The sequence below is a fragment of the Piliocolobus tephrosceles genome, chromosome 3 (assembly GCF_002776525.5).
Source record: "Piliocolobus tephrosceles isolate RC106 chromosome 3, ASM277652v3, whole genome shotgun sequence".
Taxonomy (NCBI): Eukaryota; Metazoa; Chordata; class Mammalia; order Primates; family Cercopithecidae; genus Piliocolobus; species Piliocolobus tephrosceles.
Genome location: NC_045436.1, coordinates 145,795,445 through 145,819,475, shown reverse-complemented (window position 1 = coordinate 145,819,475; position 24,031 = coordinate 145,795,445). Strand labels below are relative to the sequence as shown.

General features: G+C 43.0%; 1 protein-coding gene across 4 annotated transcripts in view; it reads right to left on the bottom strand.

Annotated features, from left to right (window-relative positions):
- Positions 1–983: 983 nt before the first annotated feature.
- RBM47 (RNA binding motif protein 47) overlaps positions 984–24,031 on the bottom strand; it is a 206,901-nt gene continuing 183,853 nt past the window's right edge. Inside the window, exons 5-8 of one of the 4 annotated variants that reach the window (XM_023224487.2) lie at positions 15,126–16,279; positions 13,729–13,935; positions 9,999–10,210; positions 984–3,813 (exon numbers count right to left, since the gene is read on the bottom strand). In XM_023224487.2, the coding sequence (XP_023080255.1) occupies positions 3,574–3,813; positions 9,999–10,210; positions 13,729–13,935; positions 15,126–16,248 (1,782 nt within the window). In that variant the 5' untranslated portion in view covers positions 16,249–16,279 and the 3' untranslated portion in view covers positions 984–3,573. The remainder of the gene's footprint in view (positions 3,814–9,998; positions 10,211–13,728; positions 13,936–15,125; positions 16,280–24,031) is intronic. The other 3 variants (XM_023224488.3, XM_023224489.2, XM_023224490.3) reach the window with 3 other exon arrangements.

The window sequence follows — 24,031 nt, the reverse complement described above, 5'->3', positions numbered from 1 at the left end:
ACTCTCTCCATTTAAAATTCTGTGTGTAAAGCCGTTGGGATTATAAATAAACTTTGGCACTGAGGGTGTTGACAGGCTTTGTCACATCCTTTTCCAATGCAGATTTGAATATTATTTGAGTGTTCAATCTCCTACCTCCTGAGACAAAATTTGAGGATACTCATAATTCACGATTCAGCTATGTAACACATTTTTTTTTTTTTTAGATGGAGTTTTGCTCTTGTTGTCCAGGCTGGAGTGCAAAGGCATGATCTCGACTCACTGCAACCTCCACCTCCTGGGTTCAAGTGATTCTCCTACCTCAGCCTCCTGCATAGCTGGGACTACAGGCACCCACCACTACACCTGGCTATTTTTTATTTTTATTTTTTTATTTTTTATTTTTTACTTTTTTGAGATGGAGTCTCGCTCTGTCGCCCAGGCTGGAGTGCAGTGGCCGAATCTCAGCTCACTGCAAGCTCCGCCTCCCGGGTTTACGCCATTCTCCTGCCTCAGCCTCCCGAGTAGCTGAGACTACAGGCGCCGGCCACCTCGCCCGGCTAGCTTTTTGTATTTTTTAGTAGAGACGGGGTTTCACCGTGTTAGCCAGGATGGTCTCGATCTCCTGACCTCGTGATCCGCCCGTCTCGGCCTCCCAAAGTGCTGGGATTACAGGCTTGAGCCACCGCGCCCGGCCTATTTTTATTTTTAGTAGAGACGGGATTTCACCTGTTGGCCAGACAGGTCTCGAACTCCTGACCTCAGGTGATCTGTCTGCCTTGGCCTCCCAAAGCGCTAGGATTACAGGAGTGAGCCACCGCACCTGGCTGATGTAACCCATCTCCAATGGTAGTCCCAAGACAAACACATGACCATAACTTGATGATTTCTCCAATGGAAAATATTGAATTAGCCAATCCTTTCTATGCTGTAAGGGTTTACCTAATTATTTTAGAAAAAATAAATCAGTATAAAGAAAACACAATTTAAAATAAGGTCTTGGAATTGCTTTAAAGAAAGCTTTATTTACTACATACATCCTAAGAATGTACTGTAAATGGAGCAAGATCTAAATAAAAGCTTTTCAAATATAAAGCAGCTAAAGTTAACTAAACCACTAGCAATGTTTGAAAACAGAACTCTAAAACTTTTTTTTTACATTTATATAGTTTGTTCTTAACACTAAAAAAAAAAAAAAAAGTTCACATTTCAAGTTATAAATTTATCTCAGTAGTGTACGTGAAATGGTTTTGAAACAATAGGAACAGAAAAGTCCCAGATTGGAGGCTCACTGATACTTAACTAGCTACGTCCCCAACGTTTGTTTTTAAGGGAGTTTGGTGGTTGCCATGTTAAAGTATCATTGTTTTTTTTTTTCTTTCTTTCCTTCCTTCCTTCCTTCCTTCCTTCCTTTCTCTTCCCCTTCCTCCTCCTCCTCTTCTTCTTCTTCGCAAATAATTTACAGGCATACGTAAAATACAGTAAGAATACTGGGTCACGGTTTCATCCAGTGAAACTCTGTGACAATCCTTCACTAGAAGGAGAGTACTTTTTTCACATAGTCAAGGGATGAGGATCTGATCCAAATTACATTTTGTTGAGTCACTCATTCCAACAGATTTGAGTTTCAATGCAGCTTGCGGGGTACATCATCAGGAACATTGCACAATTACTTTATGTCATTTAAAATAATGATGGAAAGAAATGTTAGGGGTGCTTAAAGGCCTCAGGAGGCACTCAATAATTTTATAGAATAGTTAAATAAATATTGCTTACACATAAAAACTCATCTCAAGATGAGGGGGGAAAAGGTATTTGGGAATCTCTTAATTTAAAACAAAACAAAAGTACTTGCTAAGGGCATGATCCTCTTATGAATCCACAAGAATTCAGCCATCAACAAAAATCCCATGAGTGGAAAGATTGTATGGATCTCTAATATGACATAAAAACGCAACTGTGTACTTGCTACCTTATTGCACACCTCACTTCCTTGATTGAGCCTTTAAAAAACAATTCCAAGTTGATATATATTTTTTTTAAAGTAGATGACAATCTTAACATTTTACTGTATTTTACATTCACTCTGCTAAACAAAAGCCTTTAAACAGGCACAAAACACTGCAACAATACATTAACTTCCTAATAAAACAAACCTTTTTAATAACATTGAAATAAAATGGTTTCATTTTGCATTAAACTACATACCATGAACTTCTGCAACATAAAAGGACTAAAAACAAGCATTAGAAGATATTTACAAACTATCTTTAAACTTCTACAGGTCTCTCCTCCTCCTCCTGGATGTGCACACCCCAATTCAGTTCACCCATCAAGTGCACAGCAAGGGAAGAGAGATTTAATAAACAAAATGTTTCCAACACCCTTGAGGACCACGGACAGTTTTGCATGAAACATGGTAAGGCAACTAGAAGCATAACTTTCTGCTGACAAGAGTCTCTGGGGGCCTTGTCTATGATAACATACATTCTTTGTCCCTACAAACTCATACTTCAAAAATGAATAAAAGCATTAGAAATGGCATTAAAGTTTTATATTGGGCAATTAAATAGCTATGCAAAGTTGTCTTATGCAGCTCAATTAAAACCTTGTACTTACGCTACTGAAAATAGCACACATAGAAGATAATACTTCCCCAACCAAAACAAAACAAAACAAAAAACATACAACGAAACAACAAACCCCAACAAAAACCCAGGAAGAAGTATAAAAGCCACCAGCTCCTCTCTCTCTCAGAGCTATTCATCAGTCCTAGGCTTGCCAAACATTGCGGAGGGACTGGGAATTTGGGGAGGAGGGGACAGGGTGAGAGATGGGGTAGTGGGGGCATGTTTAAGGTTAAGGCACATGGAGAATGAGCCCTGCTAATGGTGGCAAAGGAGAGCTTTCCAGTGTTTGGACTCAGAAGTGTGGCAGGTCTTTTCAATGTTGGCTTAAGGAGAGATTCAGTGTTTCTTTTAAAAAATAGTACCGCCATGATGATACATGGTAACACCATCAACCCTTAATGCCAGCAGAAATACAAAGATTTTACTCATTTTAAAATTGCACTTTCCAGTATAACCTTTAAAATAATGTTTTATGTAGTATTTTTAAGCACTACTGTTTGTATCTTTAAATATTGTATATATTTTTCAAAATAGTTCCCTAGCTGCTCAAGTGTGCTTTTTTAATATATAGTTGATATATTATTGAAGGTACTACAAAATAGAAATCTCTGGAGTGCAGAAGTTAAGAAAATAACCTTCATACTGAAAATATATCCTTAAAAAAAACACACACAACAAAAACCTCTATACAAATGTAGTACAGCATACAAATTTTTAAAAGATGGTATGAAGGCACGAACCATTACAAGTCTTTTGGAAATGTATAAACGCAGGCCTGCTAAGTTGAAAATAGTCTTAAAAAACTAGTGAAAACTTCATATATATAAAATATTTCAGAAATAAATCTGCGAACATTCTTCACTTTCAGATTGCATGTGCGAATTCAACAGGTTCCTTCTTCATAAATAGTCAAGCGTTCCTTCAGTGGTGTTCGTGTGGTTTGTCTTCGCACTGGTCACCAGCCTCAGTATGTCTGGTAGACATCGGGGATGGGGACCTGAATGGCAGCAGCAGGGAAGGCCTGAGGTATGTAGCCTGCGTATCCTCCATACACGGCGGCCGCGGCTGCCGCGTTCTTCTGTAGTGTGGCGATTGTGGCTGTGGCCGGAGCAGCAAATGGCACGTAACTGGCCCCGTAGATCCCGGCAGTGGGAATTCTCTGAACATTTGGAGCCACCGTGTATACTGGAGTTATTGGGCGGCCCTGAGGAGAAGAGACAAAAAGGAGCCTTTCTGAACACGTGTATGTGCCTATCATCCATTCATTCAACAAGCGTCTCCCAGAAGTTGGGAATATAAAGACATAAAAGCAAGGGAGAGGAAGGCAGAGGGGCGGGCAAATAGCAATTATGGTAAGGAAGTGGGATAAGAGCCACTGAAGAGGTAAGGTGGAGCTGCATCCTCAAACTCAGTGATGCAACCTTGTGAAAGTGAGAGGCCTGGAAGGCTGAGGGAAAGGTGAAATACTGTTGCCCCTCAGTATCCTCACAGGGGATTGGCTCTAGGGCTTCCATGGATACCAAAATCCTCAGATGCTCAAGTCCCTGAGAGAAAATGGCATATTTGCATTTAACCTATGTATATTCTCCTGTACACTATAAAATTTTTTTTTTTTCATAGAGATAAGGTCTCACTATGTTGCCCAGGGCTGGTCTTGAACTCCTGGCCTGAAGCAATGCTCCTGTCTCAGCATCCCAAAGTGGTGGGATTACGAGCATGAGCTACAACGCCTGGCCTCTCTCATATACTTTAAAAATAATCTCGAGATCACTTATAATACCTAATATGATGCAAATGTTATGTAAATATTTGTTATTTTGTATTTTGACATTTGTATTATTTTTTATTGTTGTAATTGTTATTTTTTATTGTCTTTATTTTTTCAAGCCATGGTTGGTTGAATCCAGATGCAGAACCTGTGGATTAGGAGGACCTTCTCTGTACGTATTCTAGAATCTTCTACTTACTATTCCACTCAATTATTCTATGCCCCAGAGTGAGCTAGAGAAGGCAGTGGAGAATCTACCCTCCACACAGTTGATTTCACGGTAATTAAAAATCAGTATTTTTCCTTAAACATGGTCTCTAGATACATGCCAGCAGCCTCAACTCATACTTAACTGATAGAATATGATCTGTCTCAAAGACAGAGAGAGGAGCAGACTGTGTCAACGTGGAGAAACAAAATATACTGATCCCCAAAGGGACAGCTTCTTAAGCTGTGACCTTAAAAAATTGTGACCATACATAATTTTCAGCCAATGTGATGGTTTCCATCATCTCCCACCTAAGAGATGACACCATTAATGTATACAAATTGTTGTAGAAGCTTACAGAAAGAACCAACTAACGGGGAAGTTGGCGAAAATGCCTCTGCAGCAGGGATATTTGAGCTGGGTTTTGAAGGATAAGGAGTAGTTTCCAAATGAGGAAGAAGTGGGGAAGGACAAGCTAAGTAAAGTTGCCTGAACTGTTGACGGCCACCACTGGCTCTAGAAAAGCCCCTGCTACTTCCTTCTGTCTACTTGAAAGTGCAACGTAAGATGTTTTCAGAACAAACAGGAGTACGAATGGGAAGACTGCGGTTCAGAATTTCCCAAAGTGTTTGCCATCGAACTAGTTCTGTGAGATGCTTCATTGAAAAGAGATTTTGGATAAAATAAAACATTCATTTAACAAAATATTTGGTGCACCTCATGAGCCATAGAATGCCTTGTAGTAAATGCTGGTATGATCTCCCTATATCTTAATACATCTTCAAAATAAACAATTCAGCATCTATGAAATGGTGAATTAAAGTAATTATTTCTTCCCAGATTTTTATAAAGGAATTAGTTCTAATTTCTGTTACAAAATTTGCAAATCAGAGTTCCAAAATTGTGCTCAAAGGAACTTCTAGCCTAAGAGTACTTTTAAAAACTATAATCAGATAGTAATTATAATTTATAATAATTTTAATTTATAATTATAATTATAATTATAACAATTAACTCAGAGGTTGGGTGAGATGGCTCATGCCTGTAATCCCAGCACTTTGGGATGCTGAGGCCAGGAGTTTCCGCAAAAGATACAAAACTTAGGCAGGCATGGCGGTGCGTACTCCTGTAGTTCTAGCTACTCAAGAGGCTGAGGCAGGAGGATCACTGGAGCCTGGGAATGCAAGGTTGCAGTGAGCCAAGATCACACCACTGCACTCCAGCCTGGGCAATGGAAGTGAGACCTTGTCTCAAACAAAACAACAAAATCAAACCCCAAACTCAGAGACTACTGTCTGCCAGGCATTGTTCTAAGTGCCTTATTTGTATGTATGACAGTATTGAATCATCACAGCCACCAGTACAGTTGGTACTATGATTATATGGAGTTGTGTGGAAGTGTTAAATGACCTGCACAAAGTGGCACAGCTTTTAAGCAATGCAATGTGTGACTCTGCAGTCTGCACTTTTAGCCCTATGTTAACTTGCTTCCTAAACACTAAACAATGAGTGTCTCATCAGCGACATTTTACAACAGCGAGAGGAGCTCCGGAACTGGAAAGACTGTGTTCACAGCAAGACACAAGCCATCTTTTCCACATGTGTGGATGTAGGTTTAATAACCAGTGCAAAAAGGGAGAGGAAATGGCAGGGAAGGCAACATGTGAGCGAGACCTTGCCATGTGCTACAGGCTGGCCCAATACCTGGGTTCAGGCTGCCCACTCAAACACTAAGTTTTGCACATAGATGTGCACTGGCTTATGGCCTGGAATCAAGAGTAGGTCCCCAAACCCATGGCTTCTCTTTTCATTCGTGTGATGTTCTTTTTATATGGCATTCACCATACTATAAGGACAGAGCATACACAGATCAGGGACCTGATCTCCTAATCGCAATTCTACTCTTGGCTAGCAGTTCTGTCACCTTGCTGGGCCTTAATTTTCTTATCTGTAAAATGAGAATATATGGGGAAGCACTTGGTTTTGCTTTCCATGGTTTCAGCTACCTGTGATCAACTGATGTCGGAAAATATTAAACTGAAATTTCAGAAATAAACAATTCATAAGTTTTAAATTGTGCACCCTTCTGAGTAGCTCTATGAAATCTCATGCCTTCCCTCTCTGTCCTGCCCAGGACACCAATCATCCCTTTGTCCAGAAAAGCCACTCTGTCTGTGCTCCACGCCCATGTCACTTAGTGGCCATCTGGGTTACCAGACTGACCGTCAAGGAGTCCTTATTTTACTTAATATCAGCCCCAAAGTGCAAGAGTACAGATGCTGGCATTTTGGATATGCCAACGAGGAGCACTAAAGGCCTTCCTCTAAGTGAAAAGGGGAAAGTTCTCTACTTAATAAGGAAAGAAAAAAATCCTATGCTGAGGTTGCTAAGATCTACAGTAAGAAAGAAATTTTCTATCTGTGAAACTGTGAAGAAGGAAAAAAAATTTGTGCATAGTATATTATCGGTTTGGTAATATCTGTGTTTCAGGCATCCACTGGGGATTTTGGAATGTATCCCCCATGGATAAGGGGGGACCACTATACAATTGCAATAATACAGCAGATCAAAGAGCAGGAATAAAGAAAAACACAATGGTGGTAGTGGGAGAAACATTTACCCATCTTTAAAAAGTGCCTCTAGCAGGAGAATCGCTTGAACCCTGGAGGCGGAAGTTGCAGTAAGCTGAGATCCCACCACTGCACTCCAGCCTGGGTGACAAAGTGAGAGTCCATCTCAAAAAAACAAAAAACAAAACAAAACAAAAACCCCCCAAAAATGTGCCTCTAATTCAGGTGAAGAGTCCCCGCAGTCTTCCCTCTTGTCAAGGAGGAGCGGTTCTCCTTGCTTTAACTAAATGGCTAAACAGGAACACCCTGAACGCCTACAACGTAGGGGAGGATGATTAAAGCTAGGGGAGGATAAGCAAAGACTGCAAATAAGAACCTTGCTGGTGGCTGGGTGTGGTGGCTCATGGTCTTGTAATCCCAGCACTCTGGGAGGCTGAGGAGGGCGTATCATGAAGTCAGGAGATCAAGACCATCCTGGCTAACAGGTGAAACCTGTTAAAGAGCTGACGCACAAAGTCCGGGGAACAATTTCACATTTTCACATTTCAGACTGTGGCTCAATGAAGTGGAAACCCCGTCTCCACTAAAAAAATACAAAAAATTAGCCAGGCATGGTGGCCACGTGCCTGTAGTCCTAGCTACTCGGGAGGCTAAGGCTGGAGAATCGCCTGAACCTGGGAGGCGGAGGTTGCAGTGAGCCGAGATCGCGCCACTACACTCCAGCCTGGGGGACAGAGTTAGATGTCGTCTCAAAAAAAAAAAAAAAAAAACAAAAAAAGAACCCCGATGGCAACAGCCAGTGCAGACTGATAGGAGAAGACAGAAATAGTCAGAACATGATTATGGTGCCTGGAATTTGGACCTGACCAGAACTCACAGTGCACATCAAAGACAAATGTTCATGAGTTTCTTAGTAAAGAAGAATTAGAAATTATTATCAAAATTCCACTAAGTACTGCTGCTAAGTTATTGTAAATATTTACTGTCAGTCCACAAGTACCGTAACTACACTTAGTTGTTACTCTACAGTGTCATTTACAACAGTTCCTCTTTTTGTCTTTCAGAAATCCCAAGTTAAAGAATACTTAATGACAGACTGAAAGACAAATAAGCTTCAGTGAGTCTGCCCTTTCTGAATAACACAGTCAAGACTAGTGTTCAGAGTGAGCAAAAGCAAGTAAACAGCATCCTACTGTGAAGGGTCAGAGGCCTGGCTCTGTTTCAGAATCACTGAGGAGCTGTGCAAAATATCAGTTCTAGGACCCCAGCCCAGTATGACTAAATTGGAATCTTCAGGGATTAGAGTCTAACAATCTCTGTTTTTTAAAAAATGTAGGCCTGTAATCCCACACTTTGGGAGGTTGAGGTGGGAGGATCGCTTGAGCCCAGGAGTTCAATACCAGTTTGGGCAACATAGCAAGACTTTGTCCCTACATATAAAAAAGTTAGCCGGGCATGGTGGTGTGTGTCTGTGGTCCCAACTTCTTGGGAGGCCAGTGGGAGGATCACTTGAACCAGGGAGGTTGAGGTTGCAGTGAGCCATGCACTCCAGCCTGGGTGACAGAGTGAGACTCTGTCTCAAAAAAATCAAAAATCAAAAATGAAAAAAAGTGGCCTGGATAATTCTTTTTCAGTTGGATAAGGGATCTTGGGCCTGAGTACTTGTGATTAGTATTCGCGATTCACTGCCTCACAGAGAACAGCTTTAACAAGATTTTCTTCTGTTAAATGGATGTCCTCCCTATGTCCTATGAGGTCAAGATGCAAAGAAACAAGACACAGTCTTTGGTTTGGAGGAGCTTCATTTTCCTTGGAAGATAGAACACACTGGCAGCCATAGGCCAAGTAATGATGTAGTAATGAGGAGTACAGGAGAGAACATTTCTGTAGGAGGTGGATGGGGAAGACTCTATGGAAGAGATGAGAATAAAGAAACCAGGATACAGTATGAACAAAGGTGGGGAAGGAGGCCAACATGGTAAGATGAGTTTGGGAAGAGATAGGGGAACAATGGGAGATATGATTGGAGGAGAGGATTACGGGCATATTTTGTAAAAGTTTTTTTGAGACAGGGTCTCACTCTGTTGCCCAGGTTGGAGTGCAGTGGTGCAATCACAGCTCACTACAGCCTTGACCTCAAGGCTGGTCAAATGGTCCTCCTGCCTCAGCCTCTCTAGTAGCTGGGACTACAGGCATATGCCACCATGCCAGGCTAATTAAAAATATATATATATATTTGGAGAGACACTGTCTCACCATGTTGCCTGGGCTGGTCCTGAACTCCTGGCCTCAAGTGATCCTCCTATCTTGACCTCCCTATGTGCTGGGATTACTCAAATTTTACATATCTATACAGATGTTCTTTCTCTCTCTCTCTCTTCACACACACACACACACACACACACACACACACACACGCATATACACCCACCCACTGGGGGTTAACATTTTTTAAAGAAATCCTCATTGAGCCTCAGTGTGAAATGTGAAAATGTAAAATCGTTCCCTGGACTTTGTGCGTCAGCTCTTTAATACCATGAGCTAAAAATTACCCAGTGCTATTTAAAAAACATATATGCACAATATTACGACACTATGAAAAATTACACATCACTTTTACATATTGATTCCCACCCTTAACAATGATATTATTAGGGTAGTACAATTAATTACAATTATTTTTTTCTGTCATGATTCAAATTCAAAACGCTTTGTGTCACCCAACTGCATAGCTGTAACAGAGAGCCAGGCACACGGTAAATTCTCAGTGCTGAATACTGAATGAATCCAGGATAAAGAGAGGCTTCACACGCAAATAACAACGACTGCAATAAGAACTCTACCTGGAAAGGCGGTGGCGTCGACACGGTGGGAATGACGGCGGCTGCGGCTGCGGCTGCAGCAGCTGCAGCGGCAGCAGCACTGGCTGGGTCTGGCTGCACAGCAATGGGGCTGATCATGTGCTCCACTGTGTGGATTTTGCCATCTTCAATCATTTTAGGGGCTGGAGCTGCTGGAAACATGGAATACTGGGCCCCAATGGCAGGGATGGCTACTGCAAGAGAAGCAAGAAGGAAAAATGGGTCAATCACTTTCAGTCGCTGAGGGGGGGTCTAGCACTTGCTCTAAGATATTTTTTATTTTTATTTTTAAAAAAACTTTTCTTTCTTTTGAGACAGGGTCTCACTCTGTGGCCCAGGCTAAAATGCAGTGGTGTGATCAAGGCTCACTGCAGCCTCAATCTCTTGACCTCAAGCGATCCTCCCACCTCCGCCTCCTGAGTAGCTGGAACTACAGGCACAGGCCACCTTGCCCAGCTATTTTCTGTTGTTGTTGTAGAGACAGGGTTTCGCCACATTGCCCAGGCTGGTCTTGAACTCCTGAGCTCAAGCAATCCAACTGCCTTGGCCTCCCAAAGTGCTGAGATTACAGGTGTGAGCCACCGCACCCAGCCTAAGATATTTTTTTAGAACCACGTTTAGAGGTCAGGGGCCTCTCCAAGCTCACTATTGTTCTCTCAGTACAAGCCATGTACCCAGATGCCTGCTCCCCAAGAGGAAGCGATAGGCGGTGGCAGGTAACTACCCCTGCCTGTCGTGGAAGAGACCCCTAGAGTTAGGCTTCTGCACCAATATTTTCTATTTCTACGGAAAAATCAGTTTGAATCTTATTCTTGATGTCCTACTGAGCAAGAAAGGGCCTCTGACTATGGGAAAACAGGCTTAGATAAAGAAGTGAGATCAGAGGCTTGAGGCCTACCGCCTGTGAGAGTTGGGCCCGCCTGTTCCTTCCTACTCACCTCACTCATTACCAGTCCCACTGCCTTTTTTTCACTTTCACCACTATTTAAGAAACAGGTGCTGTTGAGGGTTTCATTCTGAGAACTCAGACCTGCGTACATCCTCCCCACCCTGTATTTCAGATTTTAGCATTACCGATTCAAGGAAAAACACATGGTTAAAAAAAAAAAATAGCACATTCCCCAATTTCTTCATGTCCACTCAAAGTAGCGAAGCTGTGGAGTGATTGGCTTTTAGTGGGACCTCCCAATTCAAAGAATTTCTGCAAGTCCAAAATTATGATTTCAGCGAGAGATTCAAACAGAGAGCAGCTATTGAATGTCAAGGTACAGTAAGAAGAGATCAAAAGGAAAGATACTAGCCCTGATGTGTGTGTGTGGGGGGGCGGGGGGGGGTGTATGTGTGTGTTTGTGTGTGTTGAAAGGATAAGCAAAAATATGAAATGTGTACACAAAGAATCTTTCTATTTCTGGTTTTCTCCAACTGTAGGTACATTTATTCTAATAAGGATAGACTCAATCAAAGGTAAAGAGACAAATGATTATAAGCTAAACAATGGTATGGCCATTCGATAAAATATACCTAAAACCTGAATCAAATATTTTACCTGCCTTTCCAACCATATCTTCCACTGGTCTTGCGCGCAGATACTTCACCACCACCCTGGTGCCTCTCCTAAAATACTATGTTCTCATTTTCCGGATGATCAGAAATAGACACCAACGCCAACGGATGGGGCCCAGAGAGGGTTGTGAGTTTAAGCTACAAGGGGTTGTATGAAGTAAATGAATTGTTCTGGCTATCAGCCCACAGGAATTTCTACCTCAGCCTCCAGGACACAACTTTACATGACTAAAGATTATTTAACAGTTCTTTTCTCTTGTTAAACCTTAAGCTACTGTAACTTGCCAACAGGAGTCCCCTTCCCAACAAGTAGAAGCGACAACTCCCATATCCAGGCTCTATTTTATTAAGTTACAGAGCTGTAGGATCAGTTTTACTTTGCCCACAGTGCCAATGACATTTAAAAGGCAATCTAGTCTAAGGAGTCACTTAATTGCAGAAATTGCAGAATTTTTACACAGGCAAAAAAAAAAAAAAAAAAAAAATCATCAAAAGAAGGTTCAACTAGCAAAATACTTTTTAACCCTATGAGGCCAATGCGTACCTATGTCCCAAATGCACAGATTCCTTGACTCTATTTTAGTTAGGGAAAGAAGTGTACAATCTCAACCAGAAGAAAATCAGAGTAGCTGGGAAAAATCCTCCTGCTGAAGCCAGGGAGGGCGTCTGGAGGAGGGTCACGCCAATCACCCACGGACTGAGTTTTCCATGTGTTTGGATGCTTCTGCAGGGTGCTGCATGAGTTCGTGCTAGACTCACACAATGGAGTTAATGTTCTTTGCAGGTTTGGATCAGAAGACCACCCTCACGTTAGATGGCCATGGGCACTAACAACATTGATAAACAGGTTTGTGGGGCCTGGAGGTGAAAGCAAAGTTCAAGGTCCTTGGCTTGAAATTATTGAGCATCCCTACTCCCAATCTACTGATCCAGCTAGAGGAGGAAATGAGTGCTGGAAATTAGAAACCAGGGAATTGGCTGCAAAAACGTTCACCAAAGGCCAGGTGCGGTGGCTCATGCCTATAATCTCAGCACTTTGGGAGGCTGAGGGGGGCGGCTCACTTGAGATCAGGAGTTCGAGAGCAGCCTGGGCAACATGGTGAAACCCCCACCTCTACTAAATATACAAAAAGTAACCGGCATGGTGGTGCGCGCCTGTAGTTCCAGCTGCTGGGGAGGCTGAGGCAGGAGAATCACTTAACCTGGGAGGTGGAGGTTGCAGTGAGCCAAGATCACTGCACTCTAGCCTGGGTGACAGAGCAAGACTCCATCTCAAACAACAACAACAACAAAACTTTGACCACTGCCTTGTCCCCAAGCATTCTTATTTGCTCAGACCATGACAAGGGACAAAAGGTGCTGCTGACTTCTGAAGAGGAATTTTCTGCCCTTCCCAACAACTCTCAGAATGGGCCAATAAGCTCTACCCTCCGACATCAGATGGTTGGGGCAGAAATAGGCCTGAGTAAGGAAAAGATAGGTTTTACCTGACAGAAGATACAGAGAGCCTCATGTTCTTCCTTTATTCACCCCACAACTCTCCCTACTTAGCCACAGACTGAGAAAAAGCCTAACAATGGGTGACAACCCTTTGAAAACCTTACTGCACGGCTGGGCGCAGTGGCTCACGCCTGTAATCCCAGCACTTTGGGAGGCCGAGACGGGCGGATCATGAGGTCAGGAGATCGAGACCATCCTGGCTAACACAGTGAAACCCCATCTCTACTTAAAATATATATATAAAAAACAAATTAGCCGGGCGTGGTGGCGGGCGCCTGTAGTCCCAGCTACTCTGGAGGCTGAGGCAGGAGAACGGTGTGCACCCAGGAGGCGGAGCTTGCAGTGAGCCGAGATCACGCCACTGCACTCCAGTCTGGGTGACAGAGCGAGACTCTGTCTCAAAAAAAAAAAAAAAGGAAAAAAGAAAACCTTACTTCAGGCAAGTTTGATTTGACCATGGTCAAAGCTACACCATCCCCTGAAGTTCTAGATAAGGAGGTCCAGGGGGCCACTTTCTTTTTGCCTTGTCTCTAGCTGCCTGGGAGAGGAGGAACCCCTGTGAGAGCCCGAGAAAGGCTTGGATTCACTTCTAACAGAAGGGCTGGGATTTATGCTGAATGGGTGCATTCTCAATCTGGTTTATACTGACCTGTACCAGGTTTAATGGCAACTGGGTTGACGGTAGGGATTTCCAGATTCGGCACAAGTTCATATCCTTTTTCTTGCTGCTTTCCTTTCCCTTCATGATATCGGCTATATATACCACGGCCAGCAGAATATCCCCCGAGGTAGGAACCCCGGGGCCCCGGGGCTCTGTTGCCAGCTGCACCTCGCCCTCGGCCTCTTATGCTGCCTGCTTGTAATAACAACACAAAAGATGATGAGCAACCAACAGTGATGGTGCTGGAGGCAGACCTCAGCCCTCAGTTCTCAGCATTTAACTGCTCCAGTCTAAGTTGCAGGTGGCTACACCTTTGCTCTTTAATAGGCTGGTAAAGATGCTTCCAACATTCTCTTTCAGCCTAGATTTGCATCCTAAGCATGTCTGCTTAGTACAAGAGGCAAACTTGCAGGGTGAGTTTCTAGGATTGTATCTGCAATTTCAGTAAAGAAAAACATTCATAGAATACCCACTCCCCCCAAAAAAAATTGGGGCCAGGTGCGGTGTCTTATGCCTGTAATCCCAGCACTTTGGGAGGCTAAGGCTAGAGGATGGCTTGAGCCCAGGGGTTCAAGACCAGCCTGGGCAACATAGTGAGACCCTGTCTCCAAATACATATATATACACAATTAAATAATTTTTTTTTTTAAAGTTAGATTTGGAAGAGGATTTGCTAGTCCACCTTCCTCATTTCATGCTTGAGAAAACAGGCCAGGGGAGACTAAAGTGACTAAAGTCACAGACCTAGTTAATCAGAGAACAGGACCCAGAACCTATGTATCTTATTTTCCAGGTAATGCTGCGTTTCATTATATCCTAACCAATGATAACAAAAAACAAAATTAAAAATCATTGACTCCACCAACAACTTAAGATTTAAGATTAAGATTTAACAAGCAGGTTTTGTTTTGTTTTGTTTTGTTTTTTTGAGACGGAGTCTCTCTCTGTCGCCTAGGCTGGAGTGCAGTGGCCGGATCTCAGCTCACTGCAAGCTCCACCTCCCGGGTTTACGCCATTCTCCTGCCTCAGCCTCCCGAGTAGCTGGGACTACAGGCGCCCGCACAAGCAGGTTTTAACCCAAGCACCAAGAGATTGGTGGATGAGCCCCTAACCCGGTGGACGCCGGCAAGGCAGAATGCCAGTGTTTGCACATCCATGTGATTTTACCGCTCACCCCAGAACGACCTGTATTTCTATCAATGCTGCAGAAGTGACGGACTTCGGTGCCAGCAAAGAACTAGACCCAGAATGCAAACCCAAAAGGAGGGTGGGAGGGCCTTCAGCACCTACCAGCTCAGCAAATGCCAGCCACGATATCCCTGGTGCCCCCTGCCTAGGAGGCAAAGTTCTTGAGGGCCCCACCCAGGAGAAGAGCCCCCACTAACCTTTCACGAAGTAGTCCCTGTTGGGTCCGATGAGCGCGTTGTAGGGGTAGCCGTAGTAGGCCAGCGTGTAGGGGTCGCAGGAGTACACGTAGCTGGGCTGCTGCGCTGCCTCGGCCACGCCGCCACCCCTGGCTGCCTTCTGGTAGCGCGAGTACTGCTCCTTGTCCACTGGCTTGGCCAGCGTGACCTCCAGGCACGAGCCCTCCAGCTCAGTGCCGTTGAGGTTGTTCATGGCGTGCACGGCATCCTCGCGGCTGGTGAAGTGCACGAAGGCGTAGTCGCGGATCTTCTTGACGCGCTCCACGCAGCCAGGGTTGAACTGGCCGAAGCTCTTCTTGATGGTGTCCTCTGTGGTCTCGATCATGAGGTTGCGCACGTAGAGGATCTTCACGGTCTCCATCACGTCCTCGTCCACGTCGATCTCGGGCTCGGCCCAGTCCACGGCGATCTGGTGGCCCCACAGCTGGATGCGGCCGGGCATGAGCTTGCGGCGAGCCATGGCAGCCGCGCGGTGGCTCTCGTACTCCACGAAGGCAAAGCCACGGTTCTTCATCTTGTCGGCCGCGCTGGCGTAGACGATCACGTCCAGCACGCCCTCGGTGACCTTGGCGATCTCCTCCAGGATCTCCTCGCGCTTCTTCATCTTGGGGATCCCGCCGATGAAGAGGCGGCAGTTGTCTACGCTGCAGCACACGCCTAGCAGGCGGCCCGGGCGGATCTCGTAGTTGTTGAGCTCGCGCACTGCGCGCTTGGCCTCGTGCTTGTGGCAGTACATGACGAAGGCGTAGCCGCGGTTCTTGCCGTCGAAGTCCATCATGAGGCGCAGCTCGTAGATGCGGCCCACGGCCTCGAACACGGGCACCAGTTCGTCCTCGTACACGTCGCGCGGGATCTTGCCCACGAAGACCTCGCAGCCGCGCTGCGGGTGCGGGCCCTCCCAGCCAGGCGGTGGGCCGCCGTACTTACGCTGCCCGTTCTCCTGCACCATGCTGTAGCCCGTGCGCTCCATCAGCGCCAGCAGTGCCGCCTCGTTGGGCGCGCCCGCCACGCCCTCGGGCACCTTGGCCGAGGACCCGGCGGCCGAGTCACTGCTCATGGCTGCGGTGGAATCCTCTGCGGTCATAATGTCAAAGGCATCCACAGCTGGCGGAAACCTGGGGAAGCAGAAAGGAGCTTGAGTGGGGAACCGCTGGATCTTGCCTCCTTTGGGTTGTTTCGCAGCCTTGCAAGTATGCATTAATAGGCCACAGGGAAGGTGAAGTGGTTTAAATGAGAAATAGGATGGAGGCGTTCTGGAAATGCAGCAGCCCTACACTTGTCTAAAATAGTCAAGTTGTCTTGCAGCAAGAACCAGAAATGAGTTAGGAAAAAAAAAAAATCAGAATGAGCAAGTACTTCCATTTCATCAGTACCCCGACAGCTTTGAAGGTTTTTGAAACTGCTATCATTGTTGGTAAAAAACCTCACGTTCTTTTGCTTCATTCCTGCACCGTTAACTCCGCCTGATTTCCTTGTTATATGGAATTTGACAAACTCCACGTTATTTCTTTGGTGAACAAACCTTTTTTCTTTTCTTTTTTAAGGGAGTCTTTTTCTCTGTAGGAATGGAAATACAGTGAAGATTTTAAATTATTAAAGAAAACTTTTAGGAGGTGTCACTGTATAGACAGAGCCGTGTATTAAAGCTTTTTACAAGGAAGAAATGAAATGCCCACATTGCCACAGACTTGGTCTAGGAACTGTAATAAGAGCTAATCTGATTTTGATGGTGGCATTCAGGTAAAATTCTTGGTGTGAAGCATTCAAAGATTTGGAATCAGTCCTCGAAAAGCTAGACTGACTTCAAGCTGGAGGCCTGGGAAGCAGCATCTACCTGGTAAACCACACTATTGTTTTCGGAGAACTGTCACCTGCATTCTCTTAATCTTCTTAACCTCTGTATATGGTATGTGGTATTATCTTCAGTCCCAATTTGGTCATGGGGAAATAGGCTGAGAGAGGTTGAGTAAATTGCCCCATTTCACACAGCAAGTGTCAGCTTGTAGGGTAGACTTGATTCCAAGTTTTCTGGCTCCACATTCCCTGCTTTTTCTTCCAAACCCATACTGGGCAATAGAATTTTCTATGATGCTAGAAAAGCTGTCACTTGCCACATGTGGCTACTGAGCACTTGGAATGGAGCTAGTGTGACTGAGGAGCTGGATTTTAAATTTAATTAAACACCCACATATCACAGTGCAGGTCTGAACTGTGCCACCTTCGCTTATATGGCCAAGGGCTCTGTGGAAATGATTCTAAATTATGCAATAAGATTATCATGAACAGCTACAGGCTATACTTTTGTAATGAAGGGCTCCAATTTGCCTTTAGAAAATGAAATCTACTTCATTTTTTTGGACTATAAAAGCATTCAGTTGAATTTTATAGAAAGTTAAGAAAAGTACATAAGAAATTATTCCTAATTTTCCAACCCAATAATAGCACAATGAAACTTTCCTATCTGTTTTCCAGATGTTTTCTTGAGGAGGTGGGAGGGGGAAGCCTGGCTTCTTCCTAATTTACACGGTGCTACTTTATGTTATAAGCATTCCTCCATATTCTTAAAAATCTTTGTAAAAACATAATCTTTAATGGCTGTATAAGGTTTCATCAGTTAATTAGACCCTGGAGTACCATGCATTTTTTTAAAATTTAGGACTAGGAGATGTGTACAAGAATATTAAGGAAAATTTCAAGGATAATAAAAATGAATTTGATCACTGAAGGAAAAAACAAAACTATAATGAAACAAAATAAATCTAAGCTATTTATTTGCCAGATGGCCAAAATAGTCCTTCTGTGGTTAATCTGTTCTAGTATCAAGTGGCAGTATGGTTTAGCAGGTAAGTATGTGGCTTCTGGAGCCAGACTGCATATGTTTGTGTGTGAATCTCAGCTCTAATACTTGCTAGTGTTAGCTGCTCCATGCCTCACCTCAGTTTCCCTACCTATAAAATAGGAATGATAATAATAGTGTTAACCTCATTAAGTTTAGAGGAGTGAGTTAATACATACACAGCATTTTGAATGGTGCCTTGAACATTATAAATGCTCAAGAAATGTCAGTTATTATTTTTCATCCAAACTTTTGAGTAAAATCTTAGACCAATTTTTTCAATTTTAGAGTAATTCTTAAGATAAACACTTTCAGTTCTTTAAAAATATCTGTTACATGTGGCTTCTATTCTTATTATTTTTTTCCTCTTCAAGTGCTTGGAAGCTGGTTTGACATCTCCAGGTATCATGAAATTTTTTTATAGTATACTTGGAAAACAATACATTAGTTTCTGTAGTTTCAAGTTGAAAAAGATTTTTTTTTTTTCTTTTTTTAAAAATAGAGATGGAGGGCCAGGCACAGTGGCTTGTGCCTGTAATCTCAGCTCTTAGAGAGGCAGAGGTGGGAGGATTACTTGAGCCCAGGAGTTCGAAACCTGCCTGGGAAATATAGAAAGACCTTATTCTCCACAAAAAAAGGAACCAAAAAAAGAAAAAAAGAAAAAAGATCCCAATTAAAATAGAGATGAAGTCTCACTATGTTACCCCAGCTAGTCTCGAACTCCTGGGCTCAAGCAGTCCTCCTGCCTCGGCCTCCCAAAGTGCTAGGATTACAGGCATGAGCCACTGCACCCAACCAAGAAATTTCAACATTAAATTCGAACATAAAGACCTTTCCCTTTTTCCAAATGGAAGATAAGGATATATTTTTAAGAAGACTATTTGTATAAACACCCATGTAGTTACAATCTGTGACCTGGGCAGGAAATGCCAGCTATGTATATAAATACACAGGACACAATTCAAGCTCTTACCTGTTGTACTGTATACAACATTAACTGACTAAAGTCCAAGGGAATAGAACTTATCTCTCTGCTGAGATAGGTGGAGTTGTCTTCCTGTCACCCCAACTGCACTTTGAAACTACTGTTCTACCCACAAAAACAGTCTTACAGTAGTCAGGCTATGGAGTCATTGCCAATCCCAACCCCAATAATACAAGAAAAAATCTGTTTGCTTTCTGTCTGAAATCTGCTGGTGTCAGTAACACAATTATCTCTACATATTTTAAAATAGCGATAGCGTATTTCTTACATCAATGAGCCAAGAAAAGCCTTTTTTTCCTGTGCTTTCATCTGCTGTAGTAAACAAACCATGTTAGCGACCCTGTTTTTATTTTTACTTTGGCCACCAGGAAGTTCACAATTGATTTTTTTCACTCCAATTTTAGTAACTGTAGGGGACATTACAACATACTTTCTTGTTCATCTAATTTGGGTTATAGTTTCATTTTTTAGTTTTCTTCTATTTTTTCAGTTTTCCCAGTGACATGAATTGAGCTGTTTGTATTATTTATCTTATTGTTCATATGTTCTTATAAACCATGTTGTAATTTTGGAGGAAAAGAATCAATGCATACATACATGCATATATATCTAATTAGAGCCAGACATTGATTAATGTAATATCCAAATTTGCTATGTCTATTACACCAACTACAAGTATTGCATACAAACAAGTAAGAACCACAGTGACGTACTACTTCACATTCATTAGGATAGTTATTATAAAAACAACAAAAGCTAGGAAATAAGCATTGGCAAGGACGTGGAGAAACTGAAACCCTCATGCAATGCTGGTAGGAATATAAAATGGTACAGCTGCTGTAAAAAAAAAGTATGATGGTCCCTCAAAAAATTAAACATAGAATTACCATTTGATCCAGCAATTCCACTTCTAGGTATATACCCAAAACACTCAAATAGATACTCGTATAATAGCAACAGTATTTATAGTTGCCAAAAGATGGAAGCAACCCAAATGTTGATCAATGGATTATGATAAACAGAACGTGGTATACATGTACAATGCAGTATTATTAAGCCTTTTTTCTTTTTCTTTTTTTTTTTGGAGAGTCTCACTCTGTCACCCAGGCTGGCATGCAGTGGTGCAGTCTCCACTCACTGCAACCTCCACCTCTCAGGTTCAAACAATTCTTCCACCTCAGCCTCCCAAGTAACTGGGACTACAGGTGCACACCACCATGCCCAGCTAATTTTTGTATTTGTAGTACAGATGGGGTTTCACCATGTTGGCCAGGCTGGTCTTGAACTCCTGACCTCAGGTGCTCCACCCCCCTCGGCCTCCCAAAGTGCTGGGATTACAGGTGTGAGCCACTGTGCCTGGCTTATTCAGCCTTGAATAAAATTCTGATATGTGCTACAATATGGAAGAACCCTGAAGACATTATGCTAACAGTGAAATAAGCCAGATACAAAAGGATAAATATTATATGACTCCACTTATATAAGGCACCTAGAGTAGTCCAATTCATAGACAGAAAGTAGACTAGTGGTTACCATGGGCTGGAGAAAGGGAGGAGTGGGGAATTAGTGCTTCATGGGTGTGGGTGTTTTAATTAGGGACAATAAAGGTCTGGAGATGGATGGTGGTGATGGCAGCACAACAGGTGAATACACTTCATGCCACTGAACCATACACTTAAAAATGGTAAAATGTTATGTATAATATACCACAGTAAAAACAAAATCCTTAAAAAAAAGCGAGAAGGTTCAGAGATGCAAAAAAGACAAAAATTAGAGTCGATAAAATCAGGATTTCATTAGAGGCCATTAAAAAATGGTACACGGGGCTGGGCGCAGTGCCTTATACCTATAATCCCAGCACTTTGGGAGGCTGAGGCAGGCAGATCACCTGAGGTCAGGAGTTCGAGACCAGGCTTACCAACATGGAGAAACTCCATCTCTAATAAAAATACAAAATTAGCTGGGCGTGGTGGCACATGCCTGTAATCTCAGCTACTTGGGAGGCTGAGGCAGGAGAATCCCTTGAACCTGGGAGGCGGTGGTTGTGGTGAGCAGAGATGGCACTATTGCACTCCAGCCTGGGCAACAAGAGTGAAACTCCGTCTCAAAAAAAAAAAAAAAAAAAGGTACCCTGACTCAGGCTAACACATTCAAAAAAATCTTATGGCCTACAAGTTTTATTCTCCTTATTATCATGTTTAATATACCATATTAAATACATTATATGGTGTGCTGCTCTACTCAATTAATTCAGATGCCAAACGCTTAGATATATTAAAGGATAAATGAGGCTGGGCGCAGTGGCTCATGCCTGTAATTCCAGCAGTTTGGGTGGCCGAGGTAGGCAGATTGCTTAAGCTTAGGAGCACGAGACCAGCCTGGGCAACATGGCAGAACCCCATCTCTACAAAAAGTACAAAAATTAGCTGGGCATGGTGGTGTGTGCCTGTAGTCCCAGCTATTTGGGAGGCTAAGGTGGGAGGATCACCTGAGCTCGGGAAGTTGAGGCTGCAGTGAGCCACGACTGCGCCACTGCACTCTAGCCTAGGCAACAGAGTGAGATCCTGTCTCAAAAACAACAGCAACAACAATAACAAAACAAATAACAATTACAAACAATAACAAAAAGGAAAAGATTTTCAAGCTACTTTGAAAAAGACAACTATACAGTTAATATGACCCTTCTCTCAAAAATGCTTAACTTACTATATTTATATGTGCTTTAGATCAGCATTGGCAAGCTATGGTTGTGGGCCAAATATGGTCTGCTGTTTGTTTTTATAGATAAAATTGTATTGGAACGCAGCCGTATCCTTTGAAAGAAAAAAAAAAAAAAAAGAAAAGAAAAGATAATGAATGGCTGCTTTTATATTACAATGGCAAAGTGAAATAGTTGAAACCCAGACAGTGTGGCCCATACAGCCTAAGGTATTTACTCTCCACCTTCGTTGACCCCTGGGCTAGGAGATGTGGAAGAGCACATCCTTGAGGCTAAGTCACATAGATTCTGCTTGCTACGTATAATAGTCCTCCTATGCTGAATGATAACTTAATTTCAGGACCAATTTTTAAATTCTAACTTTTTTCTTTTTTTTAGATGGAGTCTCGCTCTGTCGCCCAGGCTGGAGTGCCGTGGCGCCATCTCAGCTCACTGCAATCTCCACCTCCAGGATTCAAGTGATTCATCTGCCTCAGCCTCCTGAGTAGCTGGTATTACAGGTGCGCACCACCATGCCCGGCTACTTTTTGTATTTTTAGTAGAGACGGGGTTTCCCCATGTTTGCCAGGTTGGTCTCAAACTCTTGACCTCAAGTGATTTTCCTGCCTCCTAAAGTGCTGGGATTACAGGCATGAGCCACTGTGCCCAGCCTTAAATTCTAACATTCTGATGAAGGTTGTTGGCTCAGCTCCTGACACTTACATATTAATGATAATTTCTTAAAATTCCAAAAGAGATACAAGAGGGTTTGTTTTCATTCACTCATTCATTCATTCACTCAGAAAATAGTTATTGACCACCTGCTATGTGCCAGATACTGTGCTAGCTATGGTGGACCTCGTCCTTGTGGAGCTGACTTCTGAGTTAACTGAACTCAGTTAACTGAATTACGCTTCAAATGCCAAATAGTTGAGAATTAAGGTATTTGTACTCATGGTTACTGACCAGAGCCTGCTTCAAAAGGGTCGTACACCTCAACATTGTTAACATTCGTTTCTGATAAGGGCATAGTTTCCCAAGTTAAAGCCCACATGCCATCAGAACTTTGCTTTTAAATATATCAGGGGTGTCTGGGGACTAGTGTGAAATACCGTATCCTGAATGTTGAGATTCTTGCTTGGGGCAGAAGTGTGGACAGAATGAATCATAATTATACATCAGAAGTAGAAACTTATCTGTGAGCAAATCAAAATATCTAGATAAGTAACACGGAGTCCGCCAATTTCATCCATTCGCCACGTGACAGTTTTAAAAGGACTGGGCATTCTGGTTTATAGGCTTCATAGCATGTTGAATAAATGCAAGTCTCTAGGGCCAGAGAGTCTGAAGTCCAAATCTTAGTTCCTCTACTTCTAGCTGTGAACCTTGAGAAAAGTCATTTAACAGCATTAAATCTATATTCTCATCTCTAAAATGATGACTGTATTAACTAGTGTTTACTGAATGCCTATTATGTGACAGGCAGAGTGCTATGCTTGTTGTGCATATTAACTCATTCCAATCCTCACAATGTCTATATGGGATATTACTAGGGTCTCTACCCTACAGATAGGGAAGCTGAAGCACGGAGAGGCTAAGTAGATTCTCAGCTAATGAGCATCAGAGCTGGTATGTGAACCTTGGGAGTCTGATTTTCATCATAGGGCTGTGATGAGGATTAAATAAAATGATTGGTGTAAAGTTCTTAGTGCAGAACCTAGCACAAAGTGATCAAGGAATGTTAGCACAAGAAAATTGAACTTAAGGCTGGGCGTGGTGACTCATACCTTTAATCCTAACACTTTGGGATGCTGAGGCAGGAGAACTGCTTGAGCTCAGGAGCTTGAGACTAGCCTGTGCAACATAGTGAGACCCCCATCTCTACAAAAATTTAAAAAATTAGCTGGGTGTGGTGGCGTAACACCTGTGGTCCCAGCTATTCGGGAGGCTGAGGTGGGAGGATCACTTGAGCCTGGGAGTTCAAGGCTGCAGTGAGCTATGATTATGCCACTGTACTCCAGCCTAGGTGACAAGCAAGACCCTGTCTCAAAAAGAAAAAAAAAAAACGGAAAAAAGACAAACTTAAAAAAAAAAAAAAAAAAAAAACAACTAGAGGGAAGAATCTTGCCCCTATGTAGGATTCTGTGTTTACAGGAAAACAGGCAAGAGGTTATCCCGGCCAACTTTAAACCAGTCAGTAGAGAAGACTAGCCTGTGAGTTCTGGTGGAGACTGGTGTATCAGAGTCTCCCAGATTCCTTTCATAGCAGGTAAGCTGTCTGGAGTGTGATTCTCCACTGGTGATGTGGCTTATGCATCCATGTGTAAGCCTGTTTCTCACCTAATCCT